At 39.1% G+C, this 23,754-nt stretch overlaps 1 protein-coding gene across 1 annotated transcript in view; it reads left to right on the plus strand.

The window, feature by feature from the left end:
* Positions 1 to 251: 251 nt before the first annotated feature.
* The window catches only part of PPM1A (protein phosphatase, Mg2+/Mn2+ dependent 1A), a 35,186-nt gene continuing 11,683 nt past the window's right edge, over positions 252 to 23,754 (plus strand). Inside the window, exons 1-4 of the mRNA XM_053944726.1 lie at positions 252 to 553; positions 14,734 to 15,585; positions 17,298 to 17,415; positions 22,399 to 22,507. Of these exons, the coding sequence (XP_053800701.1) occupies positions 14,752 to 15,585; positions 17,298 to 17,415; positions 22,399 to 22,507 (1,061 nt within the window). The 5' untranslated portion in view covers positions 252 to 553; positions 14,734 to 14,751. The remainder of the gene's footprint in view (positions 554 to 14,733; positions 15,586 to 17,297; positions 17,416 to 22,398; positions 22,508 to 23,754) is intronic.

The raw sequence follows: 23,754 nt of genomic DNA on the forward strand, positions 1-23,754 counted from the left end.
TTTTTTACTCTTTCTTTTTTTTTTTTTTTAATCTGAAAAGCTCCATTTGTCGCTTTTTTTGGGTGTTTTAATTATTTGATTTTTTTTTTTTTTTTCTTTAACGGGGGAGGGAGACGGCGGGGAGGGAAAGGGCGCGGGGGCGCGCGCGCGCGCTCCCGCCTCCCCTCCCCTGCGGCGTGCGCGCCTGCGCAGAGGGGCGGCGGCGGCAGCGCAGTGCGAGTGTGTCCGTGTGTCCGCCCGTCCGTCCGTCCGTCCGTCCGCGGCCGGCGCTCCGCGCGGCGCTGCGCGGGTGGGCGCGGAGCAGCTCGGACGGGGGACGGGGGGGGGGCCGGCGGCGGCGGCGGCGGGGCGAGATGAGCGCTGGGCTCCCCCTGGGCACAGAGCCGCCCTGTGAATGAGCTGAGGCGAGGCCGCCAGCCGGGTGCCCCCCTCCTTCTCCTCCTCCTCCTCCTCCTCCTCCTTGTCCCCCCCTCTCTCCTTCCCCTTCTCCCCCGCGCACCGCCGGGAGCGCGGCCCTGCCCGCACAGCCGGCGCCGACGCCGCGGCCGGGGGGGTAAGTGGCGCTGCGCAGTGCGGGGCCGGGGCGGGGTGAGGGGGCGGCGGGGCCGGGGCGCTGCGGGGCCCCGGGGCCTGTAAACAACCGGGGGCGGCGGAGCGCGGAGAGCGCGGGAGCTCGGCGCCATCCCCGGCGGCACAGCTGGGAAGGGGTCGGGCGGCCGGAGGGAGGGAGATGGATGGGGAAGGGGACGGGGGGGAGCGATCCCGCTGGGATGCCGCTGCCGGGAGCCCCCTGCGCAGCCCCTGCATTGCAGGCGCCTGCTGAGGGTGGCGGTGTCCCCGCAGCCCCCCGGGCACGGCGGGCAGAGGGTGAGCAGCGGGGTCTGGGCCTGGCTCAGGTAGGAGCAGCAGCTTTCCCTTTCTCCCTGCCCCCCACCTTTCCTCGCCCAGAGTTCATTTAATAAAGGCTATAAACAGCCTGCTCTCCCATCGCCACCCAAACGCTCGGGGCACGGCACTGACTGGGAAAAAAAGAAAAAAAAAAAAAAAAAAAAAAAACAAAAAGAAAAAGAAAAAACAACACGCATCTATTTATAAAGCACCCCACCCTGGCAAGGGTCGGAGCATCAAGCGCTCCCCAAATAGTGACATTGTGATGCAGCGGGCGGCTTTCCCTCGCCAACGCCTTTCGGGCGTTTAAAGTTTGTGAGAGGTTTCGGTGTCTTTGAAAACAATGTCGTGAGCAAAGGTTGCGCTGACGATCTGTGATCTGTCACGGCGTGCGTGGTGAAAGTCCGTGGAAGAAAATGCTGTCCTCGGTGAGAAAGTTGTGCGGTGATGTGCTGGGTAATTGGGCTTGCATGTGAAATGCCAGAGGTTCTGAGCATAGGTCTAACCTTTTTGTTACATTAGATTGTATTCTAGTAGCTGTGATACAACAGCTAGAGGTTGACAGTTTCATGAGAATTGATTTTTGCAGACATCTGTTCGATATGTATTTGTATTTATTTGGTACGATTAAAATATTTCTTAGTGTTGCCATGCAGATGGCAAAATGTTGTGGTTTTAGAACTAAAGTTCAAGTTTACAATAGCACTTGGGAAAAACTAAATTTTTTTGAGCTATATCTTCTGTCAAATGGGAAAGTGCTGTGCACTGGGGTGGCCTCTGTGGTAACCCTAAAGTTAAAGATCCTTAGGGTATTTCATCCAAAGGATTTTTTTTTTTTTATAATGTTAAGTAGAAGACAGTTTTAAATCATGAGAGCAGTAGGTGGAAAGAAGGTAGGTGATATGTTTTCCTTAGATTGTGATATTTAGCATCAGAGTAAGCAGAATCAATTTATGAAGTAGAAGTTCTAACTCTTGTGATTCTAGGAAATGAATTTCCAAATAGGAGCCCTTGTAGCACTTTCCTGAGCTGTTTCAGTGATTAGGTAGCTGAAGCAGGTTTTGTGAAGTACTGGTGGAATTAAGGCTGGATGGCTGCTGTTACTCAGGACCCTGAGTGAATTGCCAAATGGCTGAGAATTGTGCAATTTCTAGCCACGTTTCTTCTCTGATAGCTTCCCATCTGTTGCTATTCATAGTTTCTTCTGTGAATAACATCAGAGAAAACGTGGGCCAGGGAAGTTTTGCACTCTACTTATCCAATCACAGCGGTGTTCAAAGGGAAGGTGTTAAAGGACAATATTTTGGATTGGTGCACCAGCATTAGCTGCTCCTAAAGTTTTCACTCCAGGCCTTTCTGGGTCTCCCTTTTGTATAGGAGACTGGGCTAAAAGACTTGCTGATGCATCGTGCCAGTTATTGATGTTTTCCTCACAGAGATCCTTGTTAAAACCCTCGGATGAACATGGAGAGAGTTTGTCTGTCCTCTCGCTCTCCTCTGGCATAGCCATGCTCTTCTCATATACAAGCAAGGCCTAGCTCTGGTTTACAGGTCTAGTCCTCTGCTTGGTGGTTGTCAGGTAAATCTCTCCCCTGGAGGTACAGTAGAAAACTATACCTGTTTTCCAAGTATTTCCTTAACTGTGTCTAGGTATGCTCGGGATACTTTTGTTGAAAGCGAGGAGAGATGGAAATGCCAAATGACTGGCAAAGCTTGCAGGTCCAAACAAGCAGAGCTCACTCAGAGCAATTTGAATTAAAGCAGAATACTTAAAAAGTTGGTTTTGCTTTTTTATTTTTCTATAAAATCAAGCTGGTTGCTTCTTATCTGGAGTGCAGCTTATACAGTGGAGTTGAGTCATTCCTGCTGAGATAGCATTTTGAGAACTGTTGTTTAAATGCTTAGATATTTAACTCTGGCACAGTATAATTTGCAAACTTATGTAACTGGTATGTTTTTGAATGCAGCTGTCAATAAGAGATCTTATTGCACTTTTTGTTCTTAGTGGAACTAGGGAATCTTAACTAGCTGCTTTTACAAGATGACCTAAATATAAGTAATTTAAGAATAGCATATTTCTTACTAAAATGTTGACATTGCTATTGGCTTAATTTTTATGTGTTCAGGTCAATTCTGATGTACAAAACTCTTACGTAATTGGCTAAGCAGAACGGCATTGCAATTAAGTGATGGAATGATGCAGGTTGTGCTAATAAATAAACAAGTTTTAGAATGGGAAGTACTGTAAAATAACTGTTTTGATTTTACCTCTGCAAACCAGAGACATTTTAAAGACTTGGGTAGTAGTAATGTTTGAAGTTGAGACAATAGTGGTTTATCATAGTTAGACCTGAGCCAAACTGCATTTGTTCTTACTGTAGCATGTGGACCTTTGTAAGTTTTGCTCCTCTTTTATCCTAAATCATACTTGACTTTTAGTTTTTTATTTTAAAAAATTGATGTATCATCTGTTTCTTTGTAAATGACACAACGTTTAGTCTCATTTGTTCTTTTGGAAATTAATCTCTTTTTGGATAATACTTGATTGCTGAACTCTTACTGATCTCTGTAGTTTTAATCACATGATCCAAATTTCAGTTTAGAATACTAGGATAAGAATTAAACTTCTGTAACGTTTGCACATGCTTAATAACTACAATCCTCTTCATTGAATGAATGGCAAATGCAAAGTATCAAGTCTGTGTATACAATATGTAATCCCTGAAAAAATGACAGTGTTCTTAGGATATTTAAAAGATCCAGGGAATGTGCATAAATGTACATTTTATGTGCATTCCATTCATCAGAGCTAAAAAATATTTTTAAGGGAGGATTCATATATTTGAGCCATGATGTGGTGCAGATCACAGTGGAGATAACGTTTTCTGCTTGGAGCTTCTTTATGTTGCTCTCTGTCTGTGAAAGAACAATTTAGCATTTAATAAGATTGAATATTTCTAGAGTAAATCACTTGACTCTTAAGACTGGGAAGAATGTTTAGGCCAAGGGAATTGTAATCAGGGCAGGAGGAGGAAGCAAGGGTGATACCATGGGAGTGAATAGGCTGATTTTTGTTCCTGGGTAGAGGCAGTAACCACTGGGTGTTACCGGTGTTAAGCTACTGCTGCAAGGTCTGCTTTTCTGTATTTGTGTGCTAAACTCTGGTCTGTGTTAAACCACATACTGAGTTACAGATTTCTGTCAAGTTGCTATCTTTTTTCTTATTTATTCTGTTTGTGTTTAAACACAAATACCAGTACAATTCACTAATGGATATTTCAGCTGCCTTTGGAGTCTACAGAACAGAGTGTGTTTATAAATACATGAAACAGTTGCTCAGATTTTTTTAACAGCTCTTCTCGATAGGTGTTTATATGTGACTAAAACAACAGAATAAAAACTTCTTTCACTGACAGTTCCAATGAAGTACACTTCTACTGTTTAGAGTGTAAACTTTATAGCAGTATATATCTATATGTATCAAAAGAGCATCTAAGAGTGGTACAAAGGATAAAGCAAAACTGGCTAACCATCTTTCAATATTGAAACGTAGAGAAATGCAGTTTACAGAGAGAGGAAAAAATACATTAGCCTCTTCATTGCTAACAGGTTAGTTCTCAAAAGTAATAATATTTTAGTAGATAAAAAGGTCTCTAAGCTCTTCTAAGATGTTGGGTTATTTAGAAACCCAACAAGGTCTAGTGTAACATGACTTGTATTTTGATAGCTGTAGTTTAAATAAGGCAAAGCACTTCAGTGTGCTTGTGGTGATATGCCATGTGCAGCTGAATTATATGGGACTACTCAGATCTGTGATGTTGCTCTCACCTTCAATGCCTTGCTGGATTGTGACCTAGAGAATGAAATGTGCTCTCATGTTTGGGTCTCAGCTGTAACTTGAAGGATTCTCTGTATCTATGTGTGCAATTCATTTTTGCTGCCAGCTGTCCTTGTCATCTGAAATTTGAATGGTGGCCTGTATTCTTTTTGACCATATATCATAGCTATTTGTTCATTAAGTTCTGTGGTATTTTTTCCTTAGAAATGTTCTAAAATGCAGTGGCCACAAGAACTGTGCAAACTGTGCCTGAGCTCTTTGTGTTTGGAGATGAGTTTAAGGAATTCTCCAGCTGTTAAGTAAAACCCAGTTTGGAAAGGAGTGCATAGTGTGGAAAAATGTGGGCGGTTAAGCAGCTAGCATTAAATTGTAGGAAAATTTAATGAAGAAAGAATCAGTTGCTGTCAGTAAATAATTTTCTAGTTCCCTCAGTCAATTACAGTAAGTATTTGGACAGACCCTTGTTAAAAATCAGCTGCTGCTGTTCTCTGTAAAAAAACATTCTGAGGCTGCAGAGCAAGGCTCTGTAAGCTTAGGAAATGCTGGCAATAGCACTGCTTTGATTTTTGAAGAACAGATGAATTCAATAATATCCTCATTAAATGACCAGAATGTTTAGAGCTCTCATGAACTCTGGTTTGGAGTGAGAGGAGCACCTTTACTGCCTTGTTTATCACGGGCAAATCACCTCTCTGCTGGTAGTGATAGAAGTGAACTTGGCAATCATTGTGCCCTCAGAGGAAAGCCTTCTCCCCTGAAAGCTCTGTCTGCATAAAAAGCTGAGAACAAGGGCTGGTTTTTTTTCCAATGGTTTCTTTTTTATATTTTTATGTAGTCTTGAGTGAAAAATCTATTTTATTGCAGCAGTCATCCTCAGTCCTTGTTCTTTTAATGAGATAGGAATGCTGGGGACGTGAGGGCAAAATAGCTTTGTAAATAAAAGCTCTGTGTGTGTACAAATGAGCAAACTCCAGCTTTTCCTAAGCTTTGAGGATTTAACTTCCAGGTCTTAATGTGCTTCTGGCATAGTTTTGATGTCATTTCCTTGCAAGCAAAGCCAGATTCCAGCTGTTACTTCAGAACATTTCCTATTTTATTACCATTTTATTCCTGTGTGTAGTCATCAGGTTTCAAGTCTCTCCTGTATGCTGCTTTTCCTATATCCTCACCAGAATAGTGTTAATGTTGCTGTGATTAGAACCCCGCAAATGTTTTCATGTGAAGTGAAGGGTCTGGGAAATTGCTTGTGTATTATTTCATAATATTGAGTACTTGACTAAACAGGAAGTTTTGGGGCCTCCATGCAGACATCATCTTCTAATTATTGGGCACACGCATACTGGTTGCGTTTTCTCAGAATAGTTTATTTTTATTTTACTCCCAAGCTCTATCTGTATAAACTTTATTTTCACTTGGGTTTCATTCAGCCATATTGTTAAAATTTTCATAAGACAAACCATAAACAGTTGGCTGGTGCTTCTTGTTGAAGTTAGGAATATCTGAAGTTTGAAAACTTTAAATAATTAGTTTTTAAAAAGAGCAGTGACATTGGTGAGCAACTAGAAACACAGAGAGAAATTAAGGAGCAGATACAGGAATGATTCCATGTGTTCAATTTTCTTGAACTCTTTAGGACTGTATTAACTAAATTGTTAAGATGTTTGTGGTGAGGTTATCAGGGAAACCATACAACAGAAGGATGGTGGGGCTCTGTAAGAATTTCTACACATTGCCACAGGCAACAAACAATACCAACTGTAAAAAAAATGCCAGTTTCCTGAACTGAGAGTGACTGTGTGAATATAATTTTTTCCCCATATTTCAGGAATAGTTCAGTTAATACAGTTTCTGTTTTGTTGATTTTTAAATTATTCTTATTTGAGCCTGCCTTTGTTTTTGGAGTCTCAGCGAATAATGCCATCGGGACCTTTTTCCATGGAGCATCTTTTTCCTGGTTTATTTTAACTCTTAGCTAAAACATTGACAAAGATAAATTGGCAGTAGCTTGACTTCAGGTGTATTTGAACAACCAGAACAGTCATGGACAAAACCCATTCTGGTCTAGAGGCTCTTTACCCAATATCTTCACTCTTTTGGGTAGAGGCAGGATGGGCTAGGACTCCCCAGTTGTCTTGATTTTTCTGAATAGATTTAGTTGAACTTGATAAAAAAAAAAATGCTTTTTGTTTGGTTAGATTTGTGGTTTTTTTTTCCTTTGACACAGAAATGGCAGTGGAATTACATGAGCCTTCCTCTAAAAAAAACATTCCTCTGTGAATCTTTAACTTTTTTTGTGGCAGGTACTATTTGATTGGTAAAACTGATAGTGAGCAAAGATACTGAGGCTTCAAGCTGTAAATAAGAGATCAGAAAAAAAAATTAGAGAAAAGGAGGATTTTAGCTATTATTTGAATAATTTGATATGTTCACATTCGTTAAATTCTTGCACTCTGAGTGGCTTGTACTCAAGTAGGATTTTTCAGTTAGGCCCACAATGTTTAGGAGTGGGGAAATGATCTGCTATGATGAGAAATGACAGTGGCAGAGCACTCGTGGTATTACAAATACTGGAAAAAATGGTAATTCAACTTTTATGACTTACTATAGCTCCATTCTTCTGGGTTGTCTCTTTCTGTTTCCTTTTCACCCATGTTTTCTTTGTGGTGAAACTGTTGCTGTGTGGAGTTCTGTTGGAATGGCTGTGTAGCACTGTGTACTCCTTCTGTCATGAGCAGCTTGGTTGGAATCCTTACATTCACTAGTTTGCCTTGCTCTTTCAAAAAATTTGAATCTTACTGCATCTCATTGATATATAAACCGAAGCAAGGGCTTTCTTTCTCCCAAATTCTGTCTACTCAGACTGCAGCTTCCTTGGATCTTCCAGTTCTTTTTTTCTGTTGCTTCAATGGGGCTCTGAATTTTGGCTGGAGCACGCAGGAATTTCTGCACTGTTAACAAAGCAGTTGTCTAAGCTTTTTGTCTGAAATGGGCGCCTTTTGTTTATCTTCCAACACTTCTAAGTAAGAAATCTTTGGAAAATGAAGTATAACCAGAAAGGTGCTGAACTCAGCAGCAGCATGGGCATGTTTTCTGCTTATTAATGCTTTCAAGCAAGGACCTTGGCGTTTTCATTCTCATGCTGTTCAGACAGCAGCACATGAATTTATGCAGGGCTACCTCATTGATTTTCATAGCTCTTGTTAGTGCCATTTTGGTTGTCTACATAGTTTTTCATTGTGATGGGGCTGCTCCTACTTTGATGCTGCTGTGGTTTTTTTCTCTTATGCCTTCCCACTTCTAATTTGTAATACAGATATTTAGAAAGAAGCAAGAATTCAGCCTGGGCCAAAAAATACTCACTTAATCATGTTCTGAGGGTGCCAGTCACATTAGGATCCTGATGAGTGACTGGCACTCATGGATGCAAGTTGTATCTCCTCTCAGAATCAGTGTAGTGATTTTTCCTTCCCAGCAGTGCTCTTGGTGATTCTGGAAAGAACTTAGTTTCTTCCATAACTGTCCAGATTGCAAAATTAACTCAATAAAGAATTCTTGAAACGACATCATCATCTTTCAAACTTCTGAAGGAACGATTTGTTAGAGGTGAATTATCTATTTCAATGTCCAGGGCTTCCTTTTGCAAAAATCAGATTACACATGTCTCTGCTGGAGAGAGTTTGAACCTCAGCCAAAATACACTCATATTGAGAAGCTTCTCATTTAACCTTGGAACAGGTTTAGTTGTCTGCAGGAAAGGTAGGTAGGAGCAGAAAATAATGTTTTAAGAAGAAGCTGAAACATGTTGTTGGAGGGAGGGTGTTAACTTAGAAATGGTTACCTTCTGTGTTCCAGAAGGCTTTAATAATCCTCTCCTAAATCCTACCTGCCCTGCCATACACACCACGTGGGATAAAATATTTTGCTGCTTAGTACAGGGAGGCATTTGGAAATGCTGTCAGCTCCTAGCAAGGAGAAGGGATTTTAAGCAGAAGTTATGTTTAAAAAAAACAACTCTCCAAACAACTTAGCTCAGTGAAATGGCAGTGCCTGTGGACCAGCTATTAAGAGGTTTGAGCTCATAGGTGTTTGTATCAGAAGTGCAGTGATTTGGTATTTTCTGCTGTGCTGTGAAGTTGTAATAGCCATCACTGTTGCATAATAATTACTGGGAGAGAGGGAGGGTAAATTGGGGAAATTTGGAACAGTTCATACTTTCCTTCATACACATGGAGTTATTAACTTGCTTCCTCTGGTTTTTTTTTTTGGCTTTTTGGGTTTTTTTGGGGTTTTTTTTTGTTTGTTTTTTTTTTGTGTTTTTTTTTTTTTTTTTTGTTTTGTTTTTTTTTTTGGTTTTTTTTTTTTTTGTTTTGTTTTTTGTGGTTTTTTTTTGTTTGTTTGTTTGTTTTTGTTTTTTTTTTCAATCTGCCACAACTGTCCTAAACCAAAAGTTCTTAATCTTACTAGAAATTTTCTTACCCATATGGGTAGTTTATGTTCTTCCTTTTGCAGTTGTCTTACTGAAGTAGAACACAGACTACAAATGCATCCCCAAGAAAGAAATGTTCTGGTGGGGAAATGGTGGGTTAGTCTATGTTTATTGAAATAATCCCAGTTCTGTATTTTATTTCTTTTACTTCTTTTACATAAACAGTTCATGTCTCCTAGCTGCCATGTATTCCTGTGCCTAAAAGTACACATTCAGAAACATCAACTGTAATTTCTTGGTGTTTTATTGATGTTTCGAATCATGAGTGCCAGAACTCAGTCATATAGCCTCCAATAGTTTTTAAATAGTTTCATTGGCAAGAAGCTTTTTCATGACTTCATTCAGCCCATGACTGTGGTGTAATTATGTCTCCTCATCTGCGTGTTCTGTTTTATTTTAGACATTCTTCCGATCCCTGGGATGTTCTCTGACATGTTGTTTGTTAAAATTAATTGATTTGGGGCATCCAGTACGTACTGTCAGTTTTTCATTCAGGAGGCTGTAACTTCTGAAAATGTTTCCACGTTTGCACAATTACATGCTGTCTGCTTCTGCATCCAGCCTACTTAAGGCAGAGGGAAAAGTACTGTGGATCAAGCTGGAGTTGAAGTGAACAAACACCCTTTTTCTAGTCAGTAGCAGTCTGTATAATTTGGTGACTTGCTCTGTGTCCTGTAGTTCAATTAAAGGTTGTAATCCTTCTCTGTGGTCCTCATTACAACACACAGGGTGTAGTGTCACTGAGAGAATTGTTCCAGGAGATTGGAGTGTGGAGGTATTTCTCAGCTTAGTTAGAACAAGTGCCTGTGACTTCAGTGTGGTTCATGTAAGCAGCTTATCCTAGTGGAAGGAATACAACTTGAACATTGTTTAAAAAGGATTATTAATTTACATATTGTTCAAGTGAAAGTTTCAAATGAGGGTGATTCGTTTTCTTGGACAAAACGATCAAATCTTTGTCCAAATTCCTTGGAAAAATAAATTTGTATATGTGGAGTTGCATTAACTGTCTGTTGTGAACAGTTTAGGGCTTATCTTCATTTGAACCTTCGGGCAAATGAACGAGCAAATAGCAAACCAGTAAAATTTATTTTCCTGTGTAGCAGAAAGCATTACAGTTGTGCTGCCTGGATAGCACAATTTGAGGAACAAATGAAGGGGCAAAGAGATTTCATGCATTCCAGTGATGTATCTGTGGTTGTCCATGGTTGTCCATGGCCTGGTATACTAATTACCCTCCTTTTTCTTTGCCACTCTGTTCTCCAGTTGCATCTACTTTCAAGGAGTTTAGCTACTGACTCTTTGGCATGCTCCATTCATTATTTCAGTTTTGTCTCTAATGCTGCAGTCCTTTGAATTTTGGCACTCTTGTGTTTTATCCAAGACTTTGTTATTTGTGTTGATTTTTCTAGGCTCTATGCAGTATTCTTATTTTCTGTCTGCAAACTGCAACTTGAGTTTTCTGTGCACTTGCTGCTTAGGCTGTCCTTCAGTTTGACCTCCACAAAATCAGTGCTTCAGAAATTGTGGTTAAAATGCACTTGTAGATGCAGAGATGCACCCCCTGCACATTGATTTCTGTTCACAGGGGTCCATTTTCACATCTAGTTTTGTTCAAATGCCTCTCTGTTCTTCAGAGCTAAAATCCAGAAACTTTCACTGCAGAAAGCTCTTCTCTTTTTGGACCTAAAACTAATGGAAGTCACTGATTTGAAAATGGTGATCCAAGCATCATCTTAGATTAAAATTGAAGCTTACTTGACTGATGGCTTTGCAGTTGCAGCACCAGATGATGTGTGAGAGCCAACATTTATGAAGATGTTGCACCTCTGACCTTTTTACAAGGTACCACCCTTACAGTACTGTTCAGAATGGTCCTTCTTTAAGGAAAAAAAGGGTGGTGTATGTTTGCCACTAAACTTCATTATTAAAATGCCTTTTCTCTTACTTTGCCTTTAATAGGAAGAGGAAGAATGCCTGTCTCCTTCAGTACATACGTGCATTATTCAAGCATCACAAAAGTTGAGGCTTCCAGAGTAGAGGACTGGTTCTGTCTCCTGCCATGAGACTGCAGTTTTCTGACATGATTGTAGAAATGTGTGACTGGATTAAGAGAGTAAAATGATTTTGAGAATAAAGATCATAAAATGAGGGCTCCTCATAAGGAAGATTACTAAAGACATCAAGAGAGGCTGAGTTAAGCCATGTTCAGGATCTGTTTTCTGTATTGCACGCATTGCATGCAGTCTGTTCTGGGTCTGTGTTTTTACATAACAAAGTCATGCTGTAACTTGGGCACTTGCACTGCTATAGGTTAATCAGATTTGCATACAGAGTTATGTGCTTAACCAAAGGTGTCACTCCAGCTCAGTCACTGTAGTGCACAAAGCACCTCATCAAAGAATGACAAATGTGCTCATAATTTAGGTAGGCACCGGTGTGTGAAAGATGTTTCCGTAGATATGCATTCAAAAACAGGTCTCAAAGGTATTTTTAGAAGGAAGTAGGCATGGCTTTCTTATGTCAGCATTTCTCTGTGTGTGTCCATCCCTTCTTGTAAAACTAGGATTCTTTTTGTTCATAGCTAAGGCTCTTGAAATTCTTCAGGTTTTAACTGCACATTAAGGATATGGGGGGAGAAGTAGCAGGTAGTCTCCAGTTCATCAAAATTCACAGATAGGTCAGTTTTAACTGATTTTTTTTCTGAATGAGAATTGGAATTCTGGAAAAAATCTAAAGATTGGACACATTCATCCTATCGACAAGTAAACAATGCTTTTTCTGCAGATACAGTGAGGATTTTGAAAACCTGGCCTATTCTCCTGCAGGTTTAGATTGCTATTCTGGTAAAAGTCTGGTTAGCTGGAGTATGGCAGGGCAGACAACTGCAGTCTGTTATTGCAGTTTTCAGAGGGGGATCACGTCCTGCCATGGGCTGGGGGCAATTTCTGAAGGAGTTGTTCCATGGCCACACTGTGGTTTTACTTTTGCCCAGCTGTATTCTCATCCATGGTGGGCAACTCTCAACCGTGAAGAGTCCTGGATCAACATCTCACCTACAAAGCTTAGCTTCAAAGACCACCAGCTTTCAGGTTGCCTTCTGGGAAGGGATAAGGCAATTTGGTATTTAAATGGAGAGTGATTTGTTAACTTAGAAGGTGTGCTAGCAGTTCTGTAGTTGTTAGAACTTCACACAGACTCTCTGTACCTATTTCTAATTTACATTATTAACTACTGAGCAGGACAAACAGTTTACAAAGCACAGCTCTGAATGTTGTGTGCATGCTAAGGTGAGAGATTAAAAGAAAAATGGCCCTTTTTAGTCCAGATTTTGACAGTGTTTGTGGTCAGTGTAACTGTACCCTGCTCTTAATGTTTTCCTGTTTTATTTCAAATACAGCAATAATGTCAAATACTTCACAGAATATATTTGCCAGGGCAGTTTCTGCTCTTTGAGCTCTAAATTAAGGTGAAAAAGTTGAATATATGAGTTCTGTTTAGTGATCTCCTCAACAAAGAGAACATTCGGTGTTAAACTCTGCTCCTATTATAGAATCAATAAAAAGTGTTCTTCAGCAAAATAATTACCCATGTGATTTATAGCAGCATTCTGTAATTATTTTGATCACACTGACTTCACTAGAGTTGCATGTGAAGATAAAAAAGTCTTAAGTCGTATTTTTTTCCTAGCAACTGCAGTAATGTGAACCTCGTGCATGTGCTTGGGACACAAGACACACGGTGTGCACTCTGTTTTGTTGGTTAGTTACAGCTTGCTTGGGCATCAATATTTTGTGTTCACTTGAGAAGAGACAGAACTCCAGAGCAGGGTTTAGAGCGAGGGGAAGCAGAGGTGAAATGCTGCTGCCATCCCCATACAGCTGAAGTATGTGTTTTGTTTTTGTTAGCAAAGCATGTGAGCCAAAGAGTGCATAACCAGTCCCCATGCCTCACATTTGAATCACTGTTGTGGTGAGATCAAATATAAACATTTCTTGACTGTTTAGTTTAACACAGATGTTTCAGAAGGGTTGACAGTGGCTGGAAGAGGCAGTGTGAAGAGCTTTGTTGGATCTGTGGTGTCACTAATGACTGGTGCTGTATTGCAATGAAAGCATGTTATAAAAACATGATGTTGTCACTTAGAAAACTGGTCAAATATATTCTATGGTCAGGTTAAACATTTCTGAAACCCCTGGTGTGCTGATTTTTCTGCTAGCACAGCTGTTAGTTGGGGCCTCAGGTAAAATCTCTTTCTGAGGTTCTTTTTACAGCTATTTTTTTGTCCACAGTCTTCAAACAGAAAAGCTCATAGTTTTATTCCATTGCTTTGTATTGTATAACAGTGATTTGCAGACTCTTTGATGCTTCCCAAGGCATAATTTGCAAGTATGCAAAATGTGTGACCTATTTTGTATGATTTTTTTAATAATGAATGCACAAATAAAGTGATGTGGATTAGAAGGGTGGGTTGGATGGTTAGGGTGTGAAAACCATGAAGATAAACCAGTCAGTTTACACTGCCCTCAAATATAACTCTTATTCTCTTAAGCATGAATATTCGCTGCATCACGTCCCAAGGAGGAGGTGAAGGAGGAGAGAGTGTGCAGTGTATGGGTCTGGCTTGAATCTTGATTCACACAGGAATATACAACACATGTGATTTTATTTCCAAACAGATTTCCTCAGTCTTGTCAGGGGCAGTTGTCTTTCAGTGAAGCATGAATACATGAGGGTCTTAAGTAAATCTGCAGCACAGACATCTGAGAAGCTGCTGCGTAATTTAACCGAAAATCTTAAGGATGAGCTTTCACAAGATGGCTGAGCCAAACTAATGGCTTGCTGCTGCCTAAAGGGACAGCTGTTCTGTTTCTTCCCAGTCCTGCTGCTAGTTTATCCAGTGTTGCTTTTTCCTTTATGCAGACTCTGGCATCCTCTTGGTCATTCTTATAATTTATCTGTTAAAAAAAAGCCAAATAACAACCGAACCCAAAAAACCCTGAAACTCCCTTCTTGAAAAAAGGAAAAACTAATCAGTTTGCTTTCATTTTCCCTATCACTACCAGAAAAGCAATGTTAGCGGGAATTTGTGGCCAGCAGGTAGGGATCTAGGGAATGCCAGTGTCCTGGAAACACTGAACTCTTTCATGGCTCAGTAGTTACAGGGAACAGCCATTCAGATGTATGCCAGTTAACAAGTCCTCTTTGAAACTGGTTTTCATACATAGTTCTAATAGAGGCTTTTGTCAGAACCATGAATGACAGTGAACATAAATTTTTCAAGTAAAACAGCTGAAAATACAAAAATATGAAAAGTGCAGTTCAGCTAGTAGTAGTGTCCTTGTTAAAATTAGATGAAAGCAATACAAATTTGACTGGAGACACAGAAAAATCAGCTTTATAGCTGTGTATTTTGGGCGTCTTAACATTACTTATACCATTATTTAATATCTTTCAACAGGATTTTTAAACAAGACGCTTAAGAAATATCTTAATAATCCTTTTTTTTTTTCCTTTGTAGAACTGAAGGAAGGTCACCATGGGAGCATTTTTAGACAAGCCAAAGATGGAGAAGCATAACGCCCAGGGGCAGGGGAATGGGCTGCGTTACGGTCTGAGCAGTATGCAGGGCTGGCGCGTGGAAATGGAGGATGCACACACGGCTGTGATCGGTTTGCCAAATGGACTTGATGGATGGTCGTTTTTTGCTGTCTATGATGGGCACGCTGGATCCCAGGTTGCCAAGTACTGCTGTGAGCATTTATTAGATCACATCACGAGCAACCAGGATTTTAAAGGGCCAGATGGGCCACCATCTGTGGAAAGTGTAAAGAGCGGCATCAGAACAGGTTTTCTGCAAATTGATGAACACATGAGAGTCATCTCTGAGAAGAAGCATGGCGCAGACAGAAGTGGGTCAACAGCTGTGGGTGTCATGATTTCTCCCCAACACACATACTTCATCAACTGTGGAGACTCGAGAGGTTTGCTCTGTCGAAACAGGAAGGTTCACTTCTTCACACAGGATCACAAACCAAGTAACCCGCTGGAGAAGGAGCGTATACAGAATGCAGGTGGCTCCGTAATGATTCAGCGTGTGAATGGCTCCCTTGCTGTTTCAAGGGCACTTGGGGACTTTGATTACAAATGTGTCCATGGGAAAGGTCCTACAGAACAGCTGGTCTCACCCGAGCCTGAAGTTTATGAAATTGAGAGATCAGAAGAAGATGATCAGTTCATCATCCTGGCGTGCGATGGTATCTGGGATGTTATGGGAAATGAAGAGCTGTGTGACTTTGTAAGATCCAGACTTGAAGTCACTGATGACCTTGAGAAAGTTTGCAATGAGATAGTTGACACCTGCTTGTACAAGGTAGCCAGACTTGAGAGAAGGAGTTTACTGTGCTTTCACTATTAGAAGTTTATGAACAAGCTAATAATAACTTTGCTTCCAGTCTATAAATATTCAATGGTTTATGGTAACCTGACTTTGACAGTGATGACCATGTTTCCTACAAATATGGTGATAGAGGGGGAATGAACACACAACAGGAACAACGTTTTTCTGGGTGGTTTTGGTTAATTAAGAGGTTATAATCATGTACAGATACACTGTGATCAGTGGAAAACTAGAAGCTAATGGGAATTTATGGGCAAGCTGAAGACAATAACTGCTCTTTTCTCTTTCGTAACGTACTTCACAAAACCTTAACTCTTAAGACTTAACCAGGCTAGAGAGTATATTTCCCCTTTCTTATGTTCCCCTGCTTTCTTGGGCACATAGTATTAACATTACTGTCATATTTACATCAAGATAAATGCAGAATCCATGAACCTTGACTTTGTATTTTGAAGACCTGGCTTCCTAAGTTAGTTTTTATTTTGATTTAATTACTGTATTTCTTATTCACTGTTGTGTGATACAGCCCTGAAACCAAGTAGAAGAAGTTGAGACTATTTGGTTTAACAAAACTATGTAACTTTGTCTGCATTAACTTCTACTCTGTATTAATAAGTTGCAGTGTGATGCAGGTACTGAGTTTCATAGCTTGATACTTATTTTGCAAAGGCAAACTGGAAGTCATAGAGTAAAAAAGCCAATTTCTTTCTAAAGAAACAAGACAACATCCCTGCTCTTCCCAGGTGGCTAACAGGATCGTTGTTTCCCATCTAGAAAATTGTAATTGCTTTCCAACACCTTGGCAGATTGATAATGGCTATATTTTTGTTTACTATTTTTCTTTGGCAATCCTAAAAGCAAATACCAGGAAGGGAACAGAGACTTGTGGATGCTGTAAGCTTTGCAGGAGCCAGCTGTCAGCACCTCCCCATACCTGTTGTTTTGCACACTGCTTGTTCTTGATCTCACTGACATCAGTGGAATTAATTAGTGTTAAAAGTTAAGCCTGTGGATGCATGTTTGTAGGCCAAAGCACAGGGGTATTGAAAGTAAACCAGTTACATTGCATAGGCAGAATGTGTTTGTATTTTTAAATATTCAAGTATTGGGTTTCCTTTATTTGGAGTTTTAAATGTAAACATTTTTTGCAAAGATCTCGGTACCTTACAGCTGGTTTTCTAACAAATTCTCTCACTTGCAACTTTTCTTGTTTTAAATGAAAAGGAGAAGAAAAAACCTAATAGATGTGATTTTTAGTGGAAGCACTGTCTGAATATAGCACCTTTCTGATTAGTGCTTTGGAGCAGTAATGGTTTTGTTCACTCATTCAGCTGTTTTCCCAAAATGATTGGGTGGTACTTAAAACAAGATGGAACACAACTTTGATACATCACTCATTACTAATGTCAATTTTTAGATGGCAATGGGGTGTCTGTAACTGGCTCCATGTAGTCTTCAGACCATAAAAGAGGGAAAAACAATGACTGAAGAGTTGTACCAAATGAATGGGCCTGGAATTCTCTAAGGGGTACAGGGAGAATAATTCTGATGATAATATTAATCCATAATAGTGAAAGTTGGATTCTGGTACCATATGATTTGTGAATTTCTGTATTTTAAATGCTTTGATGTGTGTTTAGCCTGGTGTGTATACATTTCTCAAATCATTTTTTCTTTTCCACCAGGGAAGTCGAGACAACATGAGTGTGATATTGATCTGTTTTCCGAATGCACCAAAGGTATCACCAGAGGCGGTGAAAAGAGAGGCAGAGTTGGACAAGTACCTGGAAAGCAGAGTAGAAGGTGGATCATTTAAAAAAAAATAAGTAACTTTGTTTCTAAACAGACCCCTGGCCCCCTTCCCCTTCCAACAATTAAACCCTTAACACATACAGGCTTTTTAATAGACCTTCAAGTGCCATTGGCCATTCTGTGAACCTCTGAAAAAGGCACTCATATATGTCCTGAAAAAGTTCTGCTATGAAAGTGCAGCAGCCTGTAGCCCTGAAAATTATTCAGGATGGCTGAGAATTTTTTTATGCCCAGTGTAATTCCTGAGTCTGTTGACAGCACTAACTTCAGACCAGTGAATCCTGGTTCCTATTACATACATGGAGTTAAAGAAAATAATCATAATATCTTAAAAAGTGTCTGTGAAGATGGTAATTTGAGTGCCATTTATAGTTAAGTACAGATCAGTTAGCTGTAATATTTTATTATCCAGTAATAGTAGGGTTACAACTTGATTACTATAATCTTTAAGCACCTGCTTACATATTTACTTATTTGAAAGTACGTCAGAAATTTGTCAAAGCTAATCTTTAAGTATTCATGACAAACAAAAGCTGGGAACTCATTCTGATAGTAACTTAAAATTTTTTATTTAAATTTGTATTTCAGGAGTTCTTAAACTTTAAATTGAAACTGTGAGTGTGGGGCTTTTTGAATCACATAAAAATGATATTTAAAATCAATTAGATTCAAATAATTTCTGATTAAAACTGCATTTATAGTGCCTTTTGATATTTAAAACCAACTACATCTTGGAGTTTGTTTCTGAAATCTAAGACATGCTGTATGCATTATTTGCATAGGTTAAGTCTATTTTTGAAGTGGACTCCTCTATATGTTACAAGTCTAGTTGTGTGTGTATACTCCCAAGAATCCATAATAGCACAGGGCACGATAAGCAGAGTTCTCTACAGCTTTGGTAGCAGTGATTAGTAAGTTAGAGGAATACATTATGCACTTTTTTCCTCCTTAACTTGCATGATGGTAGCACAGTGCAGCTCCAGAAATTTCACTGAGAACTTGTCTGCATGGGAATTTTGGGCTCAGACAAATCCATGTGCAATTTTTAAAGCATTTACAACCTGTGTAGGTGCTCCTGCAGAAAGTGCCACGTTTTTCAAAGGCCTCACTCGCCAGGTCTCAGCAAACTGCATCTGTTCTGCTCCTGAACAAATGCCCAGGCAGACATTTGTGTGTTTTAATCTCCACACTTGCCTGAGAGGGGAGGTTGGTGCACAGTCAGTGCTGGTGTGAATCTCCCTGACAGCGTGGCAGGAGTATCCCGGTGCAGTCACAGCGCGGGAGGGAAGTGTCAGCAGAGCAGGGAGCAGCTTTGCACCAGGCGTGTGAGGAGCTCGCTGTGTGTGCCCACCCACAGGTTTGGTGAAGAACAAGTGTGCTGAGCATTCACACATTGATTCACAGCATGGCAATTCTCCTTATCTGGGCAAGTACTGCCTTCTTATCTTAGATATTGTGTCTGAGCTCAGACAAACCCGTGACCTAGAATATGATGAAGCCGAGGCTGCATCTTCAGCTGGCCTCATCGTACCCCAGGAATGTTACAGTGAGGAAAGCTGGCATTTTTGTACAGCTGCCTCATTTTGTAAAGGAACAGCCTAAACACTGGACCTGCATGTGGTTATGGTACATACAAGGAATTTGGCTGCTGGTACTTTGCATTTATACAAATAGGAAATTTGCAGGAATGATCAAAGTGTGATAATTGCATAGAGGCAGAAGGATTCTGTATGTAGTTATAAAGCACTTTAATATTAATTTAATGGGATGATGTCTGAACAACTTGAGGAAATATATTGTACTTCCTCTCAAGGGTCTTTGCTTAATTTTTATAGTTATCCTCAATCTTTTGTGTGTTGTTGCAAAAAAAAAAAAATTAAATTAATGAATATTTAGTGAACACTACTCAACCCAGCAGTGATTTGTATCAGCTTTTTGCAGAATTTGGCCTTTTAGGACTTATGCATGAGGAAAGTTGAAAGGCCTGAACTAAGGCAGAATTTCAAGTACAGGAGTTGATAACTTTGTTATATTTAATATATAATTAATTTCTGTGCCATTGCATTGTTTCTGAAGTAAGTGGATAATGCCTTAGTAAGGTAGGACTGCTGCAGCACCTGAAACTTCATACACTACAGTGAATAATCTTGCTCTTATCTTAGGATACTATAAGAGTGGCAGTGCTTAACATTAAAAGCCCGACTTTTGGCTGAAGGAACTAAAAATATAAAGAGTACTTTTAGAATGATCTTACTAATCTGTAATATCAATTTAAATTTAAAATTCATTCAAATGGAAACTTGGTCAAAATGCATATTACATATTTTTATGCACTTCAGTACTCAGTGAAGTCCAACAGGTAATGAGAGTCAATCCTTTCTAATGTGCATTTTTTTTTCTGGTTGTATTTTTATCCCCTTGGCCCAGAATATGCCTTTATACTGTTAAAAACTAGTGCAAATTTTAAGACTGAATAGGATTTAATAATGATGGTCATCTTGAATAAGGAGAGATGATTCAGATATTAAAAAATGTAGAAACTTTTCTACTTACTATGTCACTTAAGACATTCCTGATGTGCTTGTGGTCCAGATTTGTAGCTGCAACAAATAATGGAAGAAGCAGCAAGTGTGGAGAAGCATCCTTGTGCCATTACTTGCAATAAATCAATGTTACTCCTAAAGTATCTTGTGAACTTCATGGTAGAAGTAATCAGTCATTCCAAAATGTGTTGCTATTTTTGCACTAATATGTGTTATCAATTTGTTAACTCTAAAAAGAAACTTGTCTAAGCTTTTTTTTTCTGTTCTTTTTTTTTTCTTTTACATAAAACCATTCCGTAATAGATATTCCCTGCAATATTTATACCTATGTAGAGATAAATAATTTTAAGTTAGCTGTTATATGTTCCTTCCCTAATTTTCACATAAACAAAGTTCTGGCTTTTTCTTAAACTTTGTATGGAATTCCCATTTTTGAATCCTTTATTTTAGGGTTGTAAGTACATTTTCCCAGTACTTGATGCCATGAAAATGTGTAGAAGGTTTAAAAGTAAATTAAAGACTGGGGGGAGGGTCGAAGGTGTATTGAAACAAGATAATTCCAATAAATTAAACACAGCTAGCAGACCGACTCCATTTGTTGTGTCTTCAGTGTTCATTCAGTCTGTATCTATAGTTTTATCAAATTATAAATGTATTCATTTAGTGGAGACTGTATGTTAAATGTACTACAGTTACAGGTTGTGAAACTGTGTAGTATAGGTCAACTATAAATTCCTTATTTTTGTACGGCAGAACTTTAGAACTAGCACAATGTAGCATATTCTAGATGTTCAAAATTGCACAATAAAGGAACTTGGCAAACCAAATCTGAGATCTTGGCTTCTTATTCAGATTTAAGATTCCTAGATTATTTCTTTGCTAAATGTAAGATGGTAAAATGAACTTTGGCTGTAGATTTTGAGGAAATGGCAAGTTTTTGAGGTGTCTCTGGTGTGCGGTGTCATGTATTTAAAATTTAGGTTCTGAAGTAAACAGCTTAAAGCTTTGTGCTGCAGAGTTTGATGCTGGTTGAGGACTAGGCAGTGGTTCCACTATACCTTGCAAATAATTTACACAGCCTGACTGCAAAACAGATCTGATGGTTTTTGTAAACACACACAGCCCTGAAAAAACATTTACATATACAAAAAGTAATTCGCAATTGTTTTTTAGGTTTTGTTTTGTTTTGACAAAAAGGACTGGATACATGTTGGTTTTAAAAGCTTTCAATGTGCCTTATCCCACAAATTATAAAATGGAAACTTGGTATATTCTTCTGGAATTTAGGGCAAAATCTGAATGCTTGAGTATTTTTCAAGAGTGGTACTGATGAATTCCAACTACTTTCAAACTGTGTAAATGCTTTATTACATGAAGAATAGTGTGTATGTACATACATGCATGTATAGATGTGCACATATGTACACATTATTTTTGCATGTTGCAGTATTCACTTGAGGATAAAAAGTATCAGGTCTTAATATAAATTCATGTGTTTTGCAATTTCTGAGAGCTCATGTTTACAGAGAAATGAATGAGATGCATTTTAAAAAATGTTCTTGTTCTTTAAATTTCATAAAATCTCTATTTAAGGAGTGACTCTTCAGGGCTGGTATGATCTTGAATGTCTTGAATTCAAATGAAATTGTGTGCTTTTGACTTGAGGAGAAAAGTGAAGAAAGCAAACGTGAAAAAAAAAAAAAAAAAACCAAAAAAACAACCAGGCCTAAGAATAAAGTTAAAGAATTAATGTCTTGACAAAAGTGGCTGTGGCTACAATACAGATTCTCTTCACCCAGAAGCTGGAGTGGATCAGCTTTAAGTTTCTGCCCTGAATTTAAATATCTCCTGAGTTGAGAATGAAACTGTCAATTAGATGTGATGTCCCTGGCTTTTAATTTATGTGTAATAGTTCTTAAAATTTGCATGTTGCTGTAATGCAGTGAGGTACAAGTATTGGTTAATACACATACAGCCATGGGAATTACTTCTGACCTGTCTAATCTTTTATTTCTTTAAAATACTATGTTTTCTGTGATGGCAATAATATTTTAACTTGTGTTGCAGTGATAAAACTGATGTTAATATCTGTCCCATGCCTTGGGCATATTGTGGGAAGATATTACATCTTGTGTCTAATGTATGGCAGGAAAGCCATTAAAGATTTGTTTCCCCACTATTACTAGGTAGCTGTGTATTTCTAAAACCAAGTCAGCATGTGAACAGCAGTAAATCTGTGTCAAATCTGTTACAGGTTTTTACTTATGGAACAAAGTTAACAATTACCATGTTGAGTACGGTCTGTCGCTTTAATTTTTTTTTTCTTTTTTTTTTTTTAATGTTAAGCTGCCTTTTATAAAAACTTGAGTGTTTCAATCTTTTGAAGTTAAATTTGGACAGCACTTACAAAAAAAGTACTTCTGATTCCCAGAGATCATAAAGAAGCAGGGTGAAGGAGTGCCAGACTTAGTCCACGTGATGCGTACGTTAGCAACTGAGAGCATCCCAAACCTCCCGCCGGGGGGGGAGTTGGCAAGCAAGTGAGTTCACATCAGTGTACCTGTGGGGTTTGATTTAAATCACACTGTAACTGCAAGGCCACTCTTAAAAGTTGGGGGGCAGGGAGGGAGGAAGGGCACAGGACAAAAGGTGATGATCTGTTCTCCAGTTTTTATTACTCAGTTGTTCTGGATGAAAAGGACAAGCCTAAGAATGGAGTTGACTATGAATCATTGCAAAAATTAAATGTCAAACTGTAGTTTTGGGAAGGAATGAGGGGTTTTTAAGGGTGGCCTGAGTTTTTTGTAATTAACTGGGGTTTCTGGGGGGAATGTTACATTTGAACATGTGAAAAGAATGCCCTGACTTTAATTACTTGGGTTGAAGTGTTACACACTTCAACAAGAAATGATATGCATAAAATATTTTGCTTGGCAGCTTTCTTTTCTTGTCTGTAGCCATGTTGTAATTGCTTAAAAATTTGCTTTTGTTCCTCTCTGCTTGTGACAAATCTGAAAGCAAGATAGAAATCTATCAAAAAAGAAGAGTGGGAAGTTAAATTTGTAGCTTTATATAGCTGACTTTGTCCTTGAAGTGTTCAGTGGGATGCTCCGTGGTTTCTCAAATATTCAGTCTTTAAAGAAGCAATGTGCTCAGCTTCTTTGCACCCCAAACCAAGTTCTTTTTGATTCAAAAGATTCTTCATGAGCCTGTGCTGTGTTAAAATGGATTGGGCACACATGATACAGAGTATTTTTGACCTTTCAGAGTATGATTTTTGTATTGTTACACCAAAACATCAGGACTTTAGGCATGTAATTGAATAAATTATAAATTAATAAATTGAATAAATTATAGAGTGATAACTGTAAAGATGGCTTCTAGAAAACAATATTGTCCCTGTAGGAACTGTTTGACTAGGAGAAGAAGAGATGGCAATTTAAAGTATAATAGCATCTATTTAGGATGAGCTGCTGTAGTGTTGAATTATGAGTGAGTCAGTTACTCATGAAATGCAGCATGCAAACTGATTTTTCTTAATCTCCTTTGGCTGGAAGTAGCATCATGGCTGTGAAGAAATGCTGAAGTGATCTGACTTCAGCTGTATTTTGTGTCTCAGCGATGCTAGTTTGAATAGGGACTTAGAGAAATATTGATTTAATTGGATGTTTATGTAACTTAAAGCACTATTGCCAATTTGGAAAGAAAAGAATGCTTTCCAAGAAACCTGCTTGTATTTAGAATCAAAGATACCTATTTCTAGAACGATATGGGAAACTTTCCAATC

Source organism: Vidua chalybeata, chromosome 6 (genome assembly GCF_026979565.1).
Source record: "Vidua chalybeata isolate OUT-0048 chromosome 6, bVidCha1 merged haplotype, whole genome shotgun sequence".
Taxonomy (NCBI): Eukaryota; Metazoa; Chordata; class Aves; order Passeriformes; family Viduidae; genus Vidua; species Vidua chalybeata.